The 15307-nt window shown below is 40.5% G+C and overlaps 1 protein-coding gene across 1 annotated transcript in view; it reads left to right on the top strand.

Annotated features, from left to right (window-relative positions):
- The window catches only part of LOC123968598 (polypeptide N-acetylgalactosaminyltransferase 9), a 52519-nt gene that overhangs the window by 6922 nt on the left and 30290 nt on the right, over window positions 1–15307 (top strand). The window contains exon 2 of the mRNA XM_046045462.1: window positions 3942–4059. Within this exon, the coding sequence (XP_045901418.1) occupies window positions 3942–4059 (118 nt within the window). The remainder of the gene's footprint in view (window positions 1–3941; window positions 4060–15307) is intronic.

The following is a 15307-nucleotide window of genomic DNA, read 5'->3' as shown; positions in this document are numbered from 1 at the left end:
TAATCTGTTGTGGCCTAAAGAAACCTGTTTGTTGAAAGGATACTTCAACAAAATACTTCAGTCTAACCATATTGCTTAAGCAGATTACAACAATCTGCTGACTAAATGCATTTGAGTGCAGTACATGAACATGACGTAGGGAGAAGAATTAGCTCCTCTTAATGACATCAGCTCCCCTAAAAGCATGACTTGTGATATTTTAGGGGAAAAAAGAAAGGTCAGGTCGCAAACAAGAAACGTAATTGTAGCAAAATGGCTACATATGATAATAATATAATAAGACAAATTCTGCAACTATTAATGATTCAGCAGTAAGAATCACAGTCTGTCTCAGGAACAAAAGGTGAGCTCCCTTGAAAGCTATGGTATAGTTCGCACACTGTCATTATTATTGGGCGTGGCTATGTATATCAATAGTGACTTTCATGGTTAAAAGGTTTTTTATGATAGTCAAATTATCACTTTAAAAATATTGCTGTACTTATTACTTTTAAAAAGCTATTTATTAATTACTGAAAATGTCATTAATGTGTGCATTTACTTTGCTACCTTACTTGAAGCATCAGGGCTTTCATTACAATTTGTAATGAGAGGTCACAGGCAAGTCAGATGTCAGGGTCAAAAAGCAGTTCAACTGCAATGTCTTTATCTGGGAGAGGATGAGTAATCTTAAATGAAAGTCTTTAACTTGCCAGATGTATCAGATGTTCATACTGCATACTGCTAGCAAATGATTTGGGGGCCAGAGTTAAGGGGTGTGAAGGGCGGATGAAACCCTGCAGGCTGACCATCTGTACACTAAAAATAACTAAACCAAATGACATTAAGTGAGAACTGGAAGATGCCACAATCAATCTGTGATGTCTACTACGGTTTTCACAAACACACTTTGTCTTGAGTTGCTGTTTGACAAACCTTAGAGCAGTGATTACTCTGTGCTGTACACATGTAGGTAAGGTAAGAGCCAGAACAACAGTGCAGGTGAAAAAAAGTGGTGATGGAGAGAGAACAATGGCTGGGTGTGTCATTCCCACTTACAAAATGTTACAAAAAAGCCACTGGAGAGTGTGTTGTATTTCACACACAACTAATGGCAGGGCCACACAGAGCAGAGACTGTGGTTGCATTGCATCAAAGTCTATTGAACACTTTTGTCTGTGGAGAAATGGGTACCTCTGCCTCTTCTATGATTGATTTTGCTTTGTTTGATTGCAGAACACTGCTGTAAAATTGTGAGTCAGTGTCACTGTTTGATTCTCGAGATTTGTACAGTATTCATCCTCACTATCTGCAGTTGTGGTGAACAGCTGGCTGTGATTATTCATTTGAATGGCTTCAGTTAGTTGGCTCTAGTAGGGGATTTACTTTTTCATGCCAAAATATTGCATGTTTGATCACCTTGCACACTAGGCAAATACAGGAGGTACGAAACATTGCTAAAATTTGTTCTCTTTTCTTTCACTAAACATTATCAATACATAACCCACCAAAGCCAGAGGTTTTCACTTCATCATCACATGCATCTGACGTAAGGCGCTGAGTCTGTACTTAAACACAGATTGTTAACATTGCCAGGAAGCTTATTCCAAAAGGAACACTCACAGAGAGCTGCACAAAGTTTGCAGACAGGCAAGGTAGGTTACTTGTCAAGAGAGGAGAAAGGATGAGGTGAACAGGGCTGAGTCTGTCTTTTTATCTGCACAGTGAGTGCAAATACTGGCACTTCAAAGCCTCCCCGTCACCATCTTATAATTTAAACAAAAACTATTTGAGACAATAAGAGCGTACAAGTCAGCAAGCATGAGTAATTTTAACAAGTGTGGAACAAAGGTAGAAGGAATAATTAGCTAGTGATAGCAAAGACAGTCTAAGCATTAGTTTGAGTGTGTGTTTTCCACTAAGAAGTGTTTGTCACTGTATTGTTGGATGTGAATGCGAATAAAAGAGCACAACTAAATGGTTAGTTATAACTTCACACTAATGTTTCTTTAAAATGTCTTAAATGAGCAACACATCAATTTGACACATAGCACCTGCTATGAATGTTAAGCTGATGTAAATGATCTCGTTACTGTATTCCCTCTGGTTAAACTGGCCTCCGTTGGTGTCGGGGTGTTCGGTCCTGGTCTGTGTTCAATGGGAGGCTGCTGAGCCTGGTTCTGTTGCCTGCTTGCTCAGCTCCTGTTCTGGTGCTCATTCTGGTGCCGCTCCCCAGCAGCTTTCCCTGCTGGGTTCCTTCACGCCGGGCCTGAACACCTCCTCCTCCCGGAGATCCATAGCTCCTGCTAACACTCCCCCGGTAGTCTGAGTACCCAGGTAGAGACAGCTAATCCATGTTGCAACAAAAGAGATCAATACTTGGATATTGTCGTCACAGGCTTAACGACCAGGATGGAGTTTGAGATTGTTTTTTTGACCAATGAAAAGTTGGTTGACTAAGACTCTTTTCATTAACATTGTGAAGACATTAATAGTTTAGTCGACTATTAGGAGGCATAAAGATTTATGAAGTTTACACTGCATGGTGGTGATCCAGACAGTGTTTTATATAAGGGTCTAAATCTAAAAGCAACTTCCTTTTTGGCTCCCACACTGTATGGCTCAGTGCACTCTTTTAATACAGAGTCAATGAATCATAATGCAGCTCCCTCCTGCTGGTACTTCCTGCTGCCATGTCTTTCAAACTGAAGTGGAAGACACACATTTGCCTCTCCTGTGTGTGTGTGTTTGTGTGTGTGTGTGTGTGTGTGTGTGTGTGTGTGCGCGCGCGCGCGTGTGTGTGTGTGTGTGTGTGTGTGTGTGTGTGTGTGTGTGTGTGTGTAATAATATATGGTGAACTTACCCCGGGCGCCATTTCAGAAAAAACACACTCATTGGTCACTTTAGAGAAAAAATAACGCAGCTCAGTACTCTGTATGAATGTAATGCTTTTTGTGGGGCTTTGTCCCAGAGCACTTAAGAACTGACAGATAATAGTAGTGAAACGCAGCCCTGGGGGGACAGCAGCTAAAGTGGGACCATTTCTTTTCGTAAAGGTGGAAAATAACCACTTTCTTTGTGTTCTGAGTGAAAAACACTCTCTTACTCTACTAGCTGAACTTGGTAGCTTTTAAACGGTAGTAGTTTTGAAAGTATTTTAGGTACTTCTGCTTAGTGATAAATATAATGAAATCTGATAATTACATTGAAAATGCCATTTTGGTTTGTTGTACTGGAATGGGAAGGGGAATAGGACTTGTGTAATGTATTATTTTTTCTCTATCTTCTATAGTACTTTTAATTTCATTGCATTAGTTTTTTTTGCTAACTAATTTTACTATAACAGTGTATCAGATGATTATGTGTAATATGAAGGGTATAGCTCAGTGATGAACCCACAGAGAATAATCCCACGACTCCCCTCAGAGATCCAGAGCATTATTTGCATATTTCCATTCTTTGGTTTCACTTTACTGTTTTGGTTCACTCTCACCAACCTCATTTCCAGCAGAAGCAGGCAGCTGTTTTCAGCAAAAAGCTCTGATAAAGCCACTTTACGCTTCCTGCCCATCATCTCGTTGCCATGCAGAATCGGATATACTGCATCTTAATCACATATGAGACTGTGGAGTTGAAACAAACAAGAGTCTCTCTATGCTGCACACATGCATTAACCACAGTTAATTTTATCTCCAGTGGTAAAATATTTTACCATAAAATCCAAATTCTCCGCGCATAAACATGCTCTTGCAAGTTTTTAAATCAGGAAGGAAAAACCAAAACTGTTTCATACCTGGACATTTACATTCAGTTGATCAGTCTCTAGACTTACGGTAACTTTACTATGAAAACACTGGAACCGGTCATTGCATTGAATATTTTAATATTCTCTCTCTGTGTATACAGGTTTAGTGGTTAGATAATAATAATTCAATAGATGCTGTCTCTCTGTGCTCATCCAGAACTCCAGCTATGATTGGCTGCTCCTTTGTGGTTGATCGGGAATACTTTGGTGACATTGGTCTGCTGGATCCTGGCATGGAGGTCTATGGAGGCGAGAACATCGAGCTCGGCATGCGGGTAAGGACCGTACATTATTACTGATGCTGCTGTTGAAATGGATTCACACTGGAAGGAGACTCTGATAAATAACTTGAAATATAGACTTTATTCTTTTTTAAACTGAGTTAAAAGCCACTTTGTTAAGCAGAAGATGAAATTCCTCACAGAATTGCTGTAAGAAAAGTTGTTTTTAATGAGCCATCCCTTCAAATCTGGAGGAGTTTTAGTGTGCAGATGTACACCAGGAAGGCCACACAAAAAGCCACAATTACAAATCCAATATTTGAGGGGGTAATATTTAGATGTACAGTCCTGGTCGGAAATGATTTGTGAAATCTATATTCAGACTTTAGAACAGCTTATGATGAAGTTTTCTTATGTTTCCCAGCCAGAGGGCTACAGCTTAAGATGCAAAACCCAGGGGCGTCAACAGAAGCCATGATTAAACTTTGCAAAGTTTCTTAGATGGAAGTGCAGGAGAAAAAAATCCCCTTAATGCAAATCTTCAGCCAAACCAAAGGCTCTAAAACCTGTATACGGAAAATGTAAATCTCTTTTGCTGCTGCTTTGAGTTGAATTTAACGCTTCATGTGAGCGAAGGGCCTGCTGAAGAATTGGTTAGCGTTTAAATTCAGAAAATGTTTCTCTCCAGCCAAGTGGAACCATTCTGAATCTAAACGCACTCCTTGAGCTTATTGGAATGAGAAATGCTTGAAAGATCCCACTCCCTCGTTTAACGTCATCCCCACATCCATTTCAAAATCTCGAGATGGCTTCAACAACACCTCTGAAGTGTCGGACGCCTTTGAAAAAGCACTGAGACCAGAGAATAGATCTTGGTTTACAGATTGCGGCAGTGCTTTATTGAAGCCAGAGACATTTACAATTGTTGGTGACAATTTCAGAGCCTCTCATTATTCCACAGAGTAGCTTTTCCCCATACGTCAATAGCATGTTTTTTGCCATTGACAATAATGACACAATCATCTTTTTATGTCTTTACCTGATAGTTGTTTTGCACTTATCATAGAGTGATATCTTAGCATTATGTATTATGTGGCAACTGCCAACGGCCTCCCCCAAGGTTACACAGTGGTTTGTCATTTAGTAGAGCTGCTTATATGTAGCCAACAAACCATGCTCCTGAGTTAGACGAGGTTCATGGGGGAGATCACTTCAGCTACAGCAGCTAAATAAAGTTAGCACAACCCTGTTGAATTATGTGACATAGTGTAACAGTGATGTTCTTTTAGTTCTCTCACACACAGAAGCTCCTCACTCACAGTCTCTGTGAATATTTACTGTTGCTTTTTGATGCAAGTGAAGTATTCCTCTCTGCCTGCGAACACAATGCCATCACAAATGTAATTACCTCTCCTCCTGTTTGCCCTGTCCATGTGGAAGTGAAACACATGCCACAGAAAAGGGGCTATTCATCACATGTACAAGCTTGAATAGGTCTGCAGTCAACAACCAGCTTCAACCATTCATATTGTACAGCCGCTAATGGAATGGAGATGGGCTTCTGGCGAGTGGACAGCAATTACTGCTCTAAGGCTACTACAGCTCAGGCAGCTCACTGTAGCGCCGGCTGAGGAGTTGCCATTTGGGATAGGCTTGATTGACAAGAACATGTATAACAATTAGCCAGGGCAACTCACAATGGCTGAGCCTGCCCAGGACCATCTGACTACAGGGGGCTGATGAAAGGCAGGGTTCACACCGAAAGGTTATGGCGTATTTATAATTTATTGTGCGTTCCAGATTCTGTGTCTAGCTTTGGGTAAAACGGCTTCCAGGATCCAAAGAACTGGCCTCTTTGTAAGCAGAAAGGAGACTGGCATGTACAGGGCTGATGATAGAGTACAAAGCACTGCGTGCGGTGTTGTTTCCATGAGGAAGAGAATGAAATAAAACCAAGGGAAAGGAAAATAAATCATAGATCCCACTGAAGTTTTCTGTTTGTTCAGGTGTAATAATTTACAGGGTAGAGCCTGTGAATGAAAAGAAATGAACAGAGAGACGGTAAAACTGCAGAGACAAAGAAAATGGATATCTAAAAGATGCTCCCAGTATGATGTAGTGAGCGATATGTAGGCTACATAATCTATAGCCACACCACTAATACATTATACAAACCTTGTAAAATTAATTAGAATCAATTGGATATATTTTTTACTTGATCTGCAACTGATGCTTCTTACTCTCATAACACATTTGTCCCTTGTGCCACATCTATTAGCTAAGTAGGAATTTGAGATCCTCACCTTTTAAAATAACTGGAAATGGCCTGTCTGAACAGAACATCCTGCCAGCCACGAGGCTACGTTTGCAAACAGAGAAAAATGTTTGGGGATAGAAATGACGATTTCTGCCAGGAGTGTCGATATGAGTTTATCTTGTAATGCGTCTCCCACCCCTCCTGCATTGCTGAGTCTTTGCTGATAGTGCATCTCAGGAGACCAGGACATTGCTTTTCATTTCAAAGTTCCTGTGGGCACAAGTATTATGCTGTGGTAACTCTGTCAGCAAGTATACTACTACATCAAATCAATCAAGGGTCATCCCTGCAGCTGCTCCTCATATGCTCCAGCTAGTTCCACAAAAAGCTGATGTGTAGTGAATTTTTTCTACATATAGTTTAATTACTCTCACAACTTCTGCAAAGCTAACAGCTCGTATAAATTAAGATAAGGGAATGACAGTCAACATAGTGTTAAATATGAATCAGTGATTTGGTGACTAAACCTTAACATTTGGGGTCCACTTTTTTCAAATGCACACTATGATACCTTTATATTTGTATAGAAGTTGTCAGGGGCCATTGTTTATACTATATTTTTCATTATAAAGTAATCATTTTCCCTAGCCTCTGAAACGTCATACCACATTTAAGTGAACAATTAATCCTCAAAAATATTGTTAAAAAATTAAATAAAGACAGATTGTATTAAAACATCATCGCAGTGTATCGAGACAGGTTTGGGAAACTGTGATCAATGCAAAATCACATCCTTGACTTAGTTCATGTACATGGCCTGGGCTTTAAATATATCGGACTTTAAGGTTTTTTTCCTTATAGGCCACAAGAGTACAGGGCACGCTAACAATGGTATTTAGTGGAAGTAAAGAAAGGTATGAAGGTACATAAAGCTCATAACTTATGAAATAATAGTGTTTTACTTTACTTACTTTGATAATTTTGTTTATTCTACATGTGTATTTTTTTTCCAGTAAATCACAAAAAATCTTCTAACTCACTTGTATGTTGAATCATGACAGTAGCAGAAATTAATATGACAAAATTAAAGTACTTAAACGGGCTATATGTAAGTTTTTGACTTTAATAAATCTAATTTTCATTGCCTTATTGTCAATGGGCTCAAAACTCACTTAGAAATGAAGCACACGCCTGTTTTCACTGTTGCTTGCATCAGCCACTATTCTGCTTTTAATGTGAGGTCTCCGGGTCGGATTCAGCCCTCTGCGCGCTCCCGAGCCTCTCTCAGACTACAGCGACAATACGGCAGCAAACGACATGCAGTCCACTAACACCACAAAACAACCGGCTCACAGCAAAACACAGGCTCCACGTAAGGATCCAAAACAACTATAATGGTCTATGTGATGTCATCCTATTGTAATGCAACCACGAGCAGCCAGCTAACGCTACATTAACCCCGACCTGCTGGTGTTTGCTTCATAACGTTCAATTTAGATTTATTGCCTTTTACCGATACACAGCTTCTCCACCTCTTAGTCGCTGTAACTAACATGACCCACATAATATACGACCCAGTGGAAGAGCCATCCACTAACACTACAGTAAATTTACCTACTGCGGTCTAACTGTTATAAAGTGTGACACAATCTCGTTATAATATTCAGTCCAGCTCACTAACCGTTTCATTATCATCCAGTACATGTCGCTGTGCTGAAATTGCTGAGCCTCCAGTGAAAGATACACAGATAGTAAAGACTAAAAGCAGCAGGCGAGCTAACGCTGTAGCACGTCGGCTAAATCAATGCAGTCACTGTAACTTTATCATGTAACGAGCATGGATTAGTTCAACATCAAGCTGATAAAAACATTACTGTAACGTTGCAATGGGAGTTTAACTGAGTTTCCACCATGTTGTGTGAAGCTGGCTCCCTACCTGTCTATAGCCGCTCTTATTTTGCCTTTTTTCGGGAGTAACGTTATTGTGCCAATATGCCGGTGTCTCACTGCGCTGAATGAAAGGTACGGCGCCGGTGTCGATCTGCCTCTGAGATGGGAATGTTGAAGTAACAGAACCTGAACATGTCTGAGTGAAAAGCCACAGCCTGCAGGATTTCTGTATGAAAGTGGTTGTGTTTTGGATTCTACTCGCTCATGAGTTCAAGCGAGCACGCGTACGAGCACACGCCTGGTAGCAATTTTAAAACCGCACCGCTAGTGGCCGCTGGAAACTACATAATGCCCCTTTAAATAAATATATAACGAAAAAATTGCCACTAAAGGCGTGTCTACACAGGAGGCGTTTTACATACGTTTTTTTTCTTTTAAAGGTCCGTTTTTAACGTGTCTGTTTAAGGCAGCTTATTTCAATTTTGATTGCTGGTTGATGCAGGAGAAGGGGAAAGCTTTTTGCAAGCAGTGTGTGCCAGTGCAGACTTGGTAAATGGGGAACTCGAAAAAGTTGAAACCACATGTTAATTAGATTTTTAATAGAGGCCTGCAGTCCCAAACACAGTTCAGCTTAAACAATTAAGTACAGATCACTACTTAGAAACTAAAATCACAACATCCAGTCATCCTTTCGATGATGTGTACTGATTGGGTTAATAAAAATGTTTTGCCAGCCAACATGATGGCAACCTCCTCTCTGCCTAAAAAATGTGTTCAGTTTGCCATCAGAAAACTATCCAAGCTGCTTTATGAAATATGTCTTGTCTTTATAACAATAAATCAGTCACTCCCAAATCTAAGAAACTCAAGTGTGATCTCATGGGGTGGCCAGCTTGTCTCAGTGACATTCATTAAACTCACCAGGAACTCCGTTCAGAAGTAATGAACATCGAAATCATTCTATTTTTTTTCTTTGAAGTTTCATCTCCATAACCACCTGGGTTTGGCCTCGGGGCATCTGGTCATAATCTTTCTGTAGTGAGGAGAATGGAGCTAATTAAAGTCTAGCAGCACCAGCAGCTATAGAGGAGTGGGACATAATTACACTTCACTTGGTCCCGTCTGCATCCCATGCAGAGATATGGCAGTGTGATGACAGTTTACAGTACAACAGTTCAGTACATGTATTACTTTGGGTTTAGATTAGATTGATTTAAAGTTTTTTGTATTAAATATTTCACAGAAAACCAAAACCACCAACACGGTAAGCAGTTGGAGCAGCAGCAGTTAGGGTACTTTAAAAACTCTTAGAGCCCAATTATTGCCATAACTTGCAACAAAAACCTCACTATGTCTCTCAGTTGTCAAATTTGAACACACAGACATGATTCACAAAGTTTTAGATTCTTATTGACTTACACTTCCCAAGAATATCCTATTGATATCCTCGATCAGTGGCACCCCCAGAAGATTTTCCTAGGGGTGGCCAGATGGGGCCATTAAAAATCCTGGGGTGGCACACTAAACCAAAAGCCATAACTGAATTTCAGGAATTCTATTATGCAGTATATAGACTAGTTGAATACTACGTACACATATGAGCTAAGGAATTATAGACTGAATTACTTTGGTTTCTTATTTTACAGTAAAAATTGTCTAACGTCCGTAGACTAAAACCAGTTCAGTTAACATTCCTAAAAAATCCTCATAATGTGTTATCTGTTAGGCATTAATTGTTCTTTAAACAGGCTAGTTGACCTTTTCCTTTAAGAGACAAATACAGCTTTTATTTGTAGGAGTGCATTGATGGGGAGGAACAAAACATTTACTGGGAACAAGCCAACTCAAGATTACAGACATCATGGAGCAGAAATATTTTTCTTTAAATTTTTTCTAACAATTCAAATTGAAATATACAATATGTGTCTGTATAGAGTAGTGTAATTATTTATTAACATACTATTTCACAAGTTTGGTGTTATTCTTGTTACAAACAACTAGGACAGTTGTTCTTGAAATATCCCTCACAATCCAGTACAACAATTTGCCCATGCAGGGACCAGCAGCAGAGTCAGGATGATAAACGATGCTTTCACTCACCCCAGCTGAGGTCTCACCTGAGGAGAAAGGCGGCATGATGGTTTTTCCTCTGGGCAAACTTCTGGATGACTCTGAAGTTTTTCAGACAGCCCACCGACTCGTTGTGGCCCCGCAGTGTTTGTTGTGCTGCTCAATGGAGCACCTGTTGGGCAGCGATGTTTGCCCTTCGAAGTAACATTGAGCCCAGTTTCATCGTCCGGGTGACTCCCGCTGTTCGCATGTTTTGCAATCCACAGGACAGTCTCCATCGAAGCATAACGTTAACAGCCGGTCACAGACAGCGCTGTCAGGGGCTCCAGTGCTCGTACCACGTTAGCTTGCTGTTAGCGATGGTGCTAACCTGTTGCTATCTGCAGACTATTAGCTCTCACACACAGTACAATACACAAAACTGTGTATCAGTGTGACAAACTTATTATAAACTAGCCAGGCTACTAACTGTCTCTGTACATTAATTAAATTACACTTTTCTTTCTTCTGCAGCTTGTCGCTACCGCCACAGAAAACGCACACATTTGGCAAAACACCGGTGTACTCCAATTCGCTCTGCCTGTTAGTCCCGCCCCTTAACCAGTCACAATTTTAGAAAACTGATTGCCATCTACATGGACGAATCGGAGGCCTCTTCTAAAATAAACATAATAGTCTGTCACACCTCAGGGTCAGAGGTTACCCGCAACACTATCTGAGGCTCTTCACGTGCGAGGGCCGAGAGTGGGCCGAGAGTGACAGAGCCTAATATGAGAACACTTGTATGCTGCTATTTACCTTTGAACTCACACCAAGGAGTTTGGTTGGTTTACTTTTGACTGGTGTCAATGTACCAAAATGTTACAAAAACCCCTAGTTCTGTCTCAGACACCTGCAATAGAAATATGATGTGTATAATTATTCCATGTAATGTATGTACAGGACAAAGCCTTAACCAACACAGAAATGATTCCCTCTGTTGTTTTTGTTGTTGGCAGATGAACTGCAGACCTATGGCACCTAGTTGTACATCTGCTGTTGCTGAAGTTTATCTTATACAATACTGGAATAGACAGGACCAGCTCATAGCACCTGTGTTCAATTTCCTGACTCTTTACTATTCAAATATTGTGGTGACTTCTGCTTAAATTCAGCTTCTATGCAGTTTGCTTCAGCTCCAACTGGGAATGGAAACATTTTCCAAATTATTATGATACAGTATGTCATTTTGTAATAAGGAATATTTATTCATGGTCAAATATTGTAGATTATTGTTGAAATATAACAGCCCTGATCTAAAAGATGGATTATCCCTTGACTAGGATGCTTCATTTACCAGTCAATCACATAATAAACCCAAGAAACCATACTAAAGTTATCTGCATCATAGGCCTCCCACCGCTCTCCTATCACAGTCCATAATTTTTTCCAGATTGCGACTTTGCTTGATAAAAAATAAATAAATACAAAAAACCTGTGAACTCAGGATGAGCCTGTAAGCATTTTTTCAAGCGTTACAAGAACAGGTGCTGCTTCAAAGCAGTTGGTAGATGCAGTCAGATGTTGCTTTTACTGTAGTTTATTTTGAGAACATCTGCCCCACTGATACAAATATGAAACCTGGACACTTTAACATGGTTGATTAACCTCACAAGCCATCTGGCTAGATACAAATGGATTCAAAGGGAGTTAGAACACTCCAGATGTGTTGCTTTGTATTGTATCAGGTCTTACATGTATGCATGTCTGTATAACTATACATTTTATTCCAGTTTACATGTTCTCCCCATTTCTGTGTGGATTTCCACCGGGTGCCCCGACTTTCTCCCAGGTTAATTGGTGACTGCAAAAGTTAAATGGTAATAGATAAATTATGGACTTGCACATGCACATATCCTGTGATAATACAGGGATACAGGCATTACTATTATAGTATAGTTAACCATTATGTTTTGAGACTGTAAAAAGGATTGTTTGAGTGAAACAGCTCTTGAATGTTTCTCTTACCGACGGTAAAAGTTCTGTCTGCATTTTTGGGAGTTACTTTCATTTTATGCTGTGTTTTGTTCTAATCTATGGGTTGGAGTTTATAAGAGGATAAGGAGGTTGACAGTGACTGTGGCTGACTTAAGCTGGATTTATACCTCTTATGCCGTACCTATAGTGGCTCTGTGTGTGGGCTCTGAAGCTATACTGTAGGCTAAACTGTAGCTGCCGTGTGCTTCCTCAAAATGAAGATGGCAAAAAGAAAACAGGCCGTTTGTGTTTTATTCAAATTTCTGATGCCGGGAGAGATTGATAAGAACGAGTGAAAAAATCGAATACAGTGTAACGCAAGTTGAAACAAGGCTCCATTATCTTTTAATACATTCTTATGTCTGTGAAGATTCTCAGTCATCCGGGCCATAGTTATACAAGGGAGATTAGATCAAGGGCAACAGGACTTGGTTTAAGATACCTGAAGAAGTTTCACTTTTCAACCAAGAGGCTTCTTCAGTTCTGACTGACTGGCAGGGTGTTCTAGCTATTTACCTATGTGGGGTCGTTATCAAGGTGATGGATACCACTTAGTTCGTTAATGCTCCTGGCTGTTGAAACAACATTGTGTCATTGTGGTAGTTGGAGTCACATGATGCCAAGTCTAAACTGTCATTAGCAATGTCACATGAGGTCGAGTGTGAGCGGAAGGGATGAAAGGACAGCATTGTAGATGGGGGATAAGTGGTGTATCAGCCTTCCTCCCCTGTTGAGATATGGTTTCTCCACCACGGTGTAAATGCCTTCTTCCATCCCTCTTTTGAACCATCTGTTATATCACAGGCATGCATCATACACCTAAGCTGTAGGTGCTTTGAGCGGGACTCCTATTAACCCCTTGCATCAAGTTTAAATCCAGGCTTACTGCATTGAGAATCAGGACTCAGCAAGACTGCTTACACCATCAAATACACATCGGCTCTGCTTTTCACAGATAGTGATCCTAAAGCTCTGCATTTTGGTGTTAAAATCTTCTCACTTCCGTCAGCCTAGCCCATAAATCACAAGTACAGGACCATGACTTTTCGCAAGTAAATGTTATTGTAGTTGTTGTGGCTTACTGTCAACTTTCTGAAAGAATGCAGTAACATGATGGCAATGCCATGCTCAACACTGATCCTTTCCCAGGACTAACACAGGGAATTTTCAAGTCATCTACAGGCAACAAGGAGTTATCGGGGGCTGCTGTGATAAGCCCTGAGCAAGTTACTTCCTGATAAGTTCCTTTTGGAAACAGCAATGCTGTGTGCGCTCTCTCTATCCAATCATACCACATCACACTGAGGATTCTCTTGTGCTGGGTGATGGAAGTATGTTTGTGTGTGTTTCGGTGGGATGTCTAATGTTTTTAACATGCAGGAACATTCAGATCATACAGATTATATCATGAACATTTCTGACTTACACCCAATATCTGTACCGGTCACCTTGAAATCATACAGGCTGCAGCCCTCCATAGCGAAAGTGGTCACCTTGAAAAGGGCAGGAATGTCGTTATGAAGCGGCATTAAGCGCCAGCCATCTGTGGACACCAACCATTCTGGCAGTTTAAAAATCACCAGCATGCCCATGTCCATCAAGCAGCAAATTACAGTGGGCGCTGACCATATGTGAGCCCTTTCTAACTAACCGAATCGTTCCAAAAATGAGAACAAATCTTGAGGGATTCTGATATTACACTTCATCAAATGGAAGAGATTAATGCGGACAATTATTGGATTAATGCCATAATGAGGAATGCTGTAGGAACCTGTGGGCAAGGCACCATATATAAAATAATTTGGTTACATGCTGTATACAGTTTCCTTTATTGACTTCTGCATATGTACAGTAACTCCTGTGGGGATTTTATCTATTTCAGGGCTGTGATACTTGAGTCAGGCCTTAGGTAGCCTTAACTACAACCCTGCTCTGTTTGCTAATCCCATCCCTGGTACCGAACTGATGCATTCTCTCACAGTGCCGCCGCAACATGGGAGGAACCATCTGCTCTCTATCAATACAGTCAGAGTAAAGGTAACAATAGCATTGGATATCGATTGGGCATTTGTCTTTTTCAATGTCTGCATTATTTAGTGGCTGAATCAATCCATAGGGCTTAATAGACTCAGGTTTGCTTACTCCATGGTTCATTACTGTATGTTCCAGCCTGCATCCATCTCAGGGAGGAGAGACAAGTGAGAATAGATGCAGGTGGAAACGTTCTGACTCAGATAAGGTATTGTTTCAGAGGAATTACTGCAGCTATTGATGGACTTAACTGCTGATGTATGGCGAAGTGGAGCAGCTCTGCATACGTTTTGTGTTGTTGTGGAATTTACTGTAGGATTTGCATTCAGTCAGCTGGCATTATAAACGCTCATGATTTGCATTCATCTATGTGTTCCATGCAAGACTTTTATTATTGTCTGGTTGTTACTTCAGGTCCTGCTGATCCAGGCTATATCCGTAATTTACGCCTCAACAGATTGTGTGTTTGGAAAGCATATTTTATGTTTACCATTTAAAAATGATATGTAGCATACTCCTCAGTCTGAAATGGCTTTGGAAAGATAACATGGCTTCTTGAGCATCAGCATACCTCAGAGAGTTGCTGCTTTGGTGTTCAGGGCCACGGGGATAAGTAATTAGACAGACCTTGTCAGCTTGCCTATTATCCATGTGAATCATAAACTTCATTAAAAACCTCTTTTCAAGAGTGACTGCAGATACTCCCACCTTAATTTGAGCACATTTTGACAAGGTAATTAAAATATTTTTAGATGAATTGTGCTTTTCACATCCTTCTGCAACTCAGGACAACTGAATTATATGGAGAAGCATCTCTGTGGACAGGCTCATCACCAGGAAATACAGTAACGTTTAACAAGCAGAAGCTCATCTTATCATTATTAGCATTAGTTAATCTGTTCACGTAATTGCCTCTGTTAGATGTCTCAGAGTCAGGCTGAAAACTTGAAATGATCTGACAAGGCCGAAGTATTTGAAGAGCACTAGCACGCATTGATTTGGCCACACCAGCAAATCGGCAGGCAAATCAAAGACAAA

The sequence above is a fragment of the Micropterus dolomieu genome, linkage group LG03 (assembly GCF_021292245.1).
Source record: "Micropterus dolomieu isolate WLL.071019.BEF.003 ecotype Adirondacks linkage group LG03, ASM2129224v1, whole genome shotgun sequence".
NCBI lineage: Eukaryota > Metazoa > Chordata > Actinopteri > Centrarchiformes > Centrarchidae > Micropterus > Micropterus dolomieu.
The sequence above is the reverse complement of the archived record's forward strand: the minus strand, read 5'-3'. Positions and strand labels throughout refer to the sequence as shown.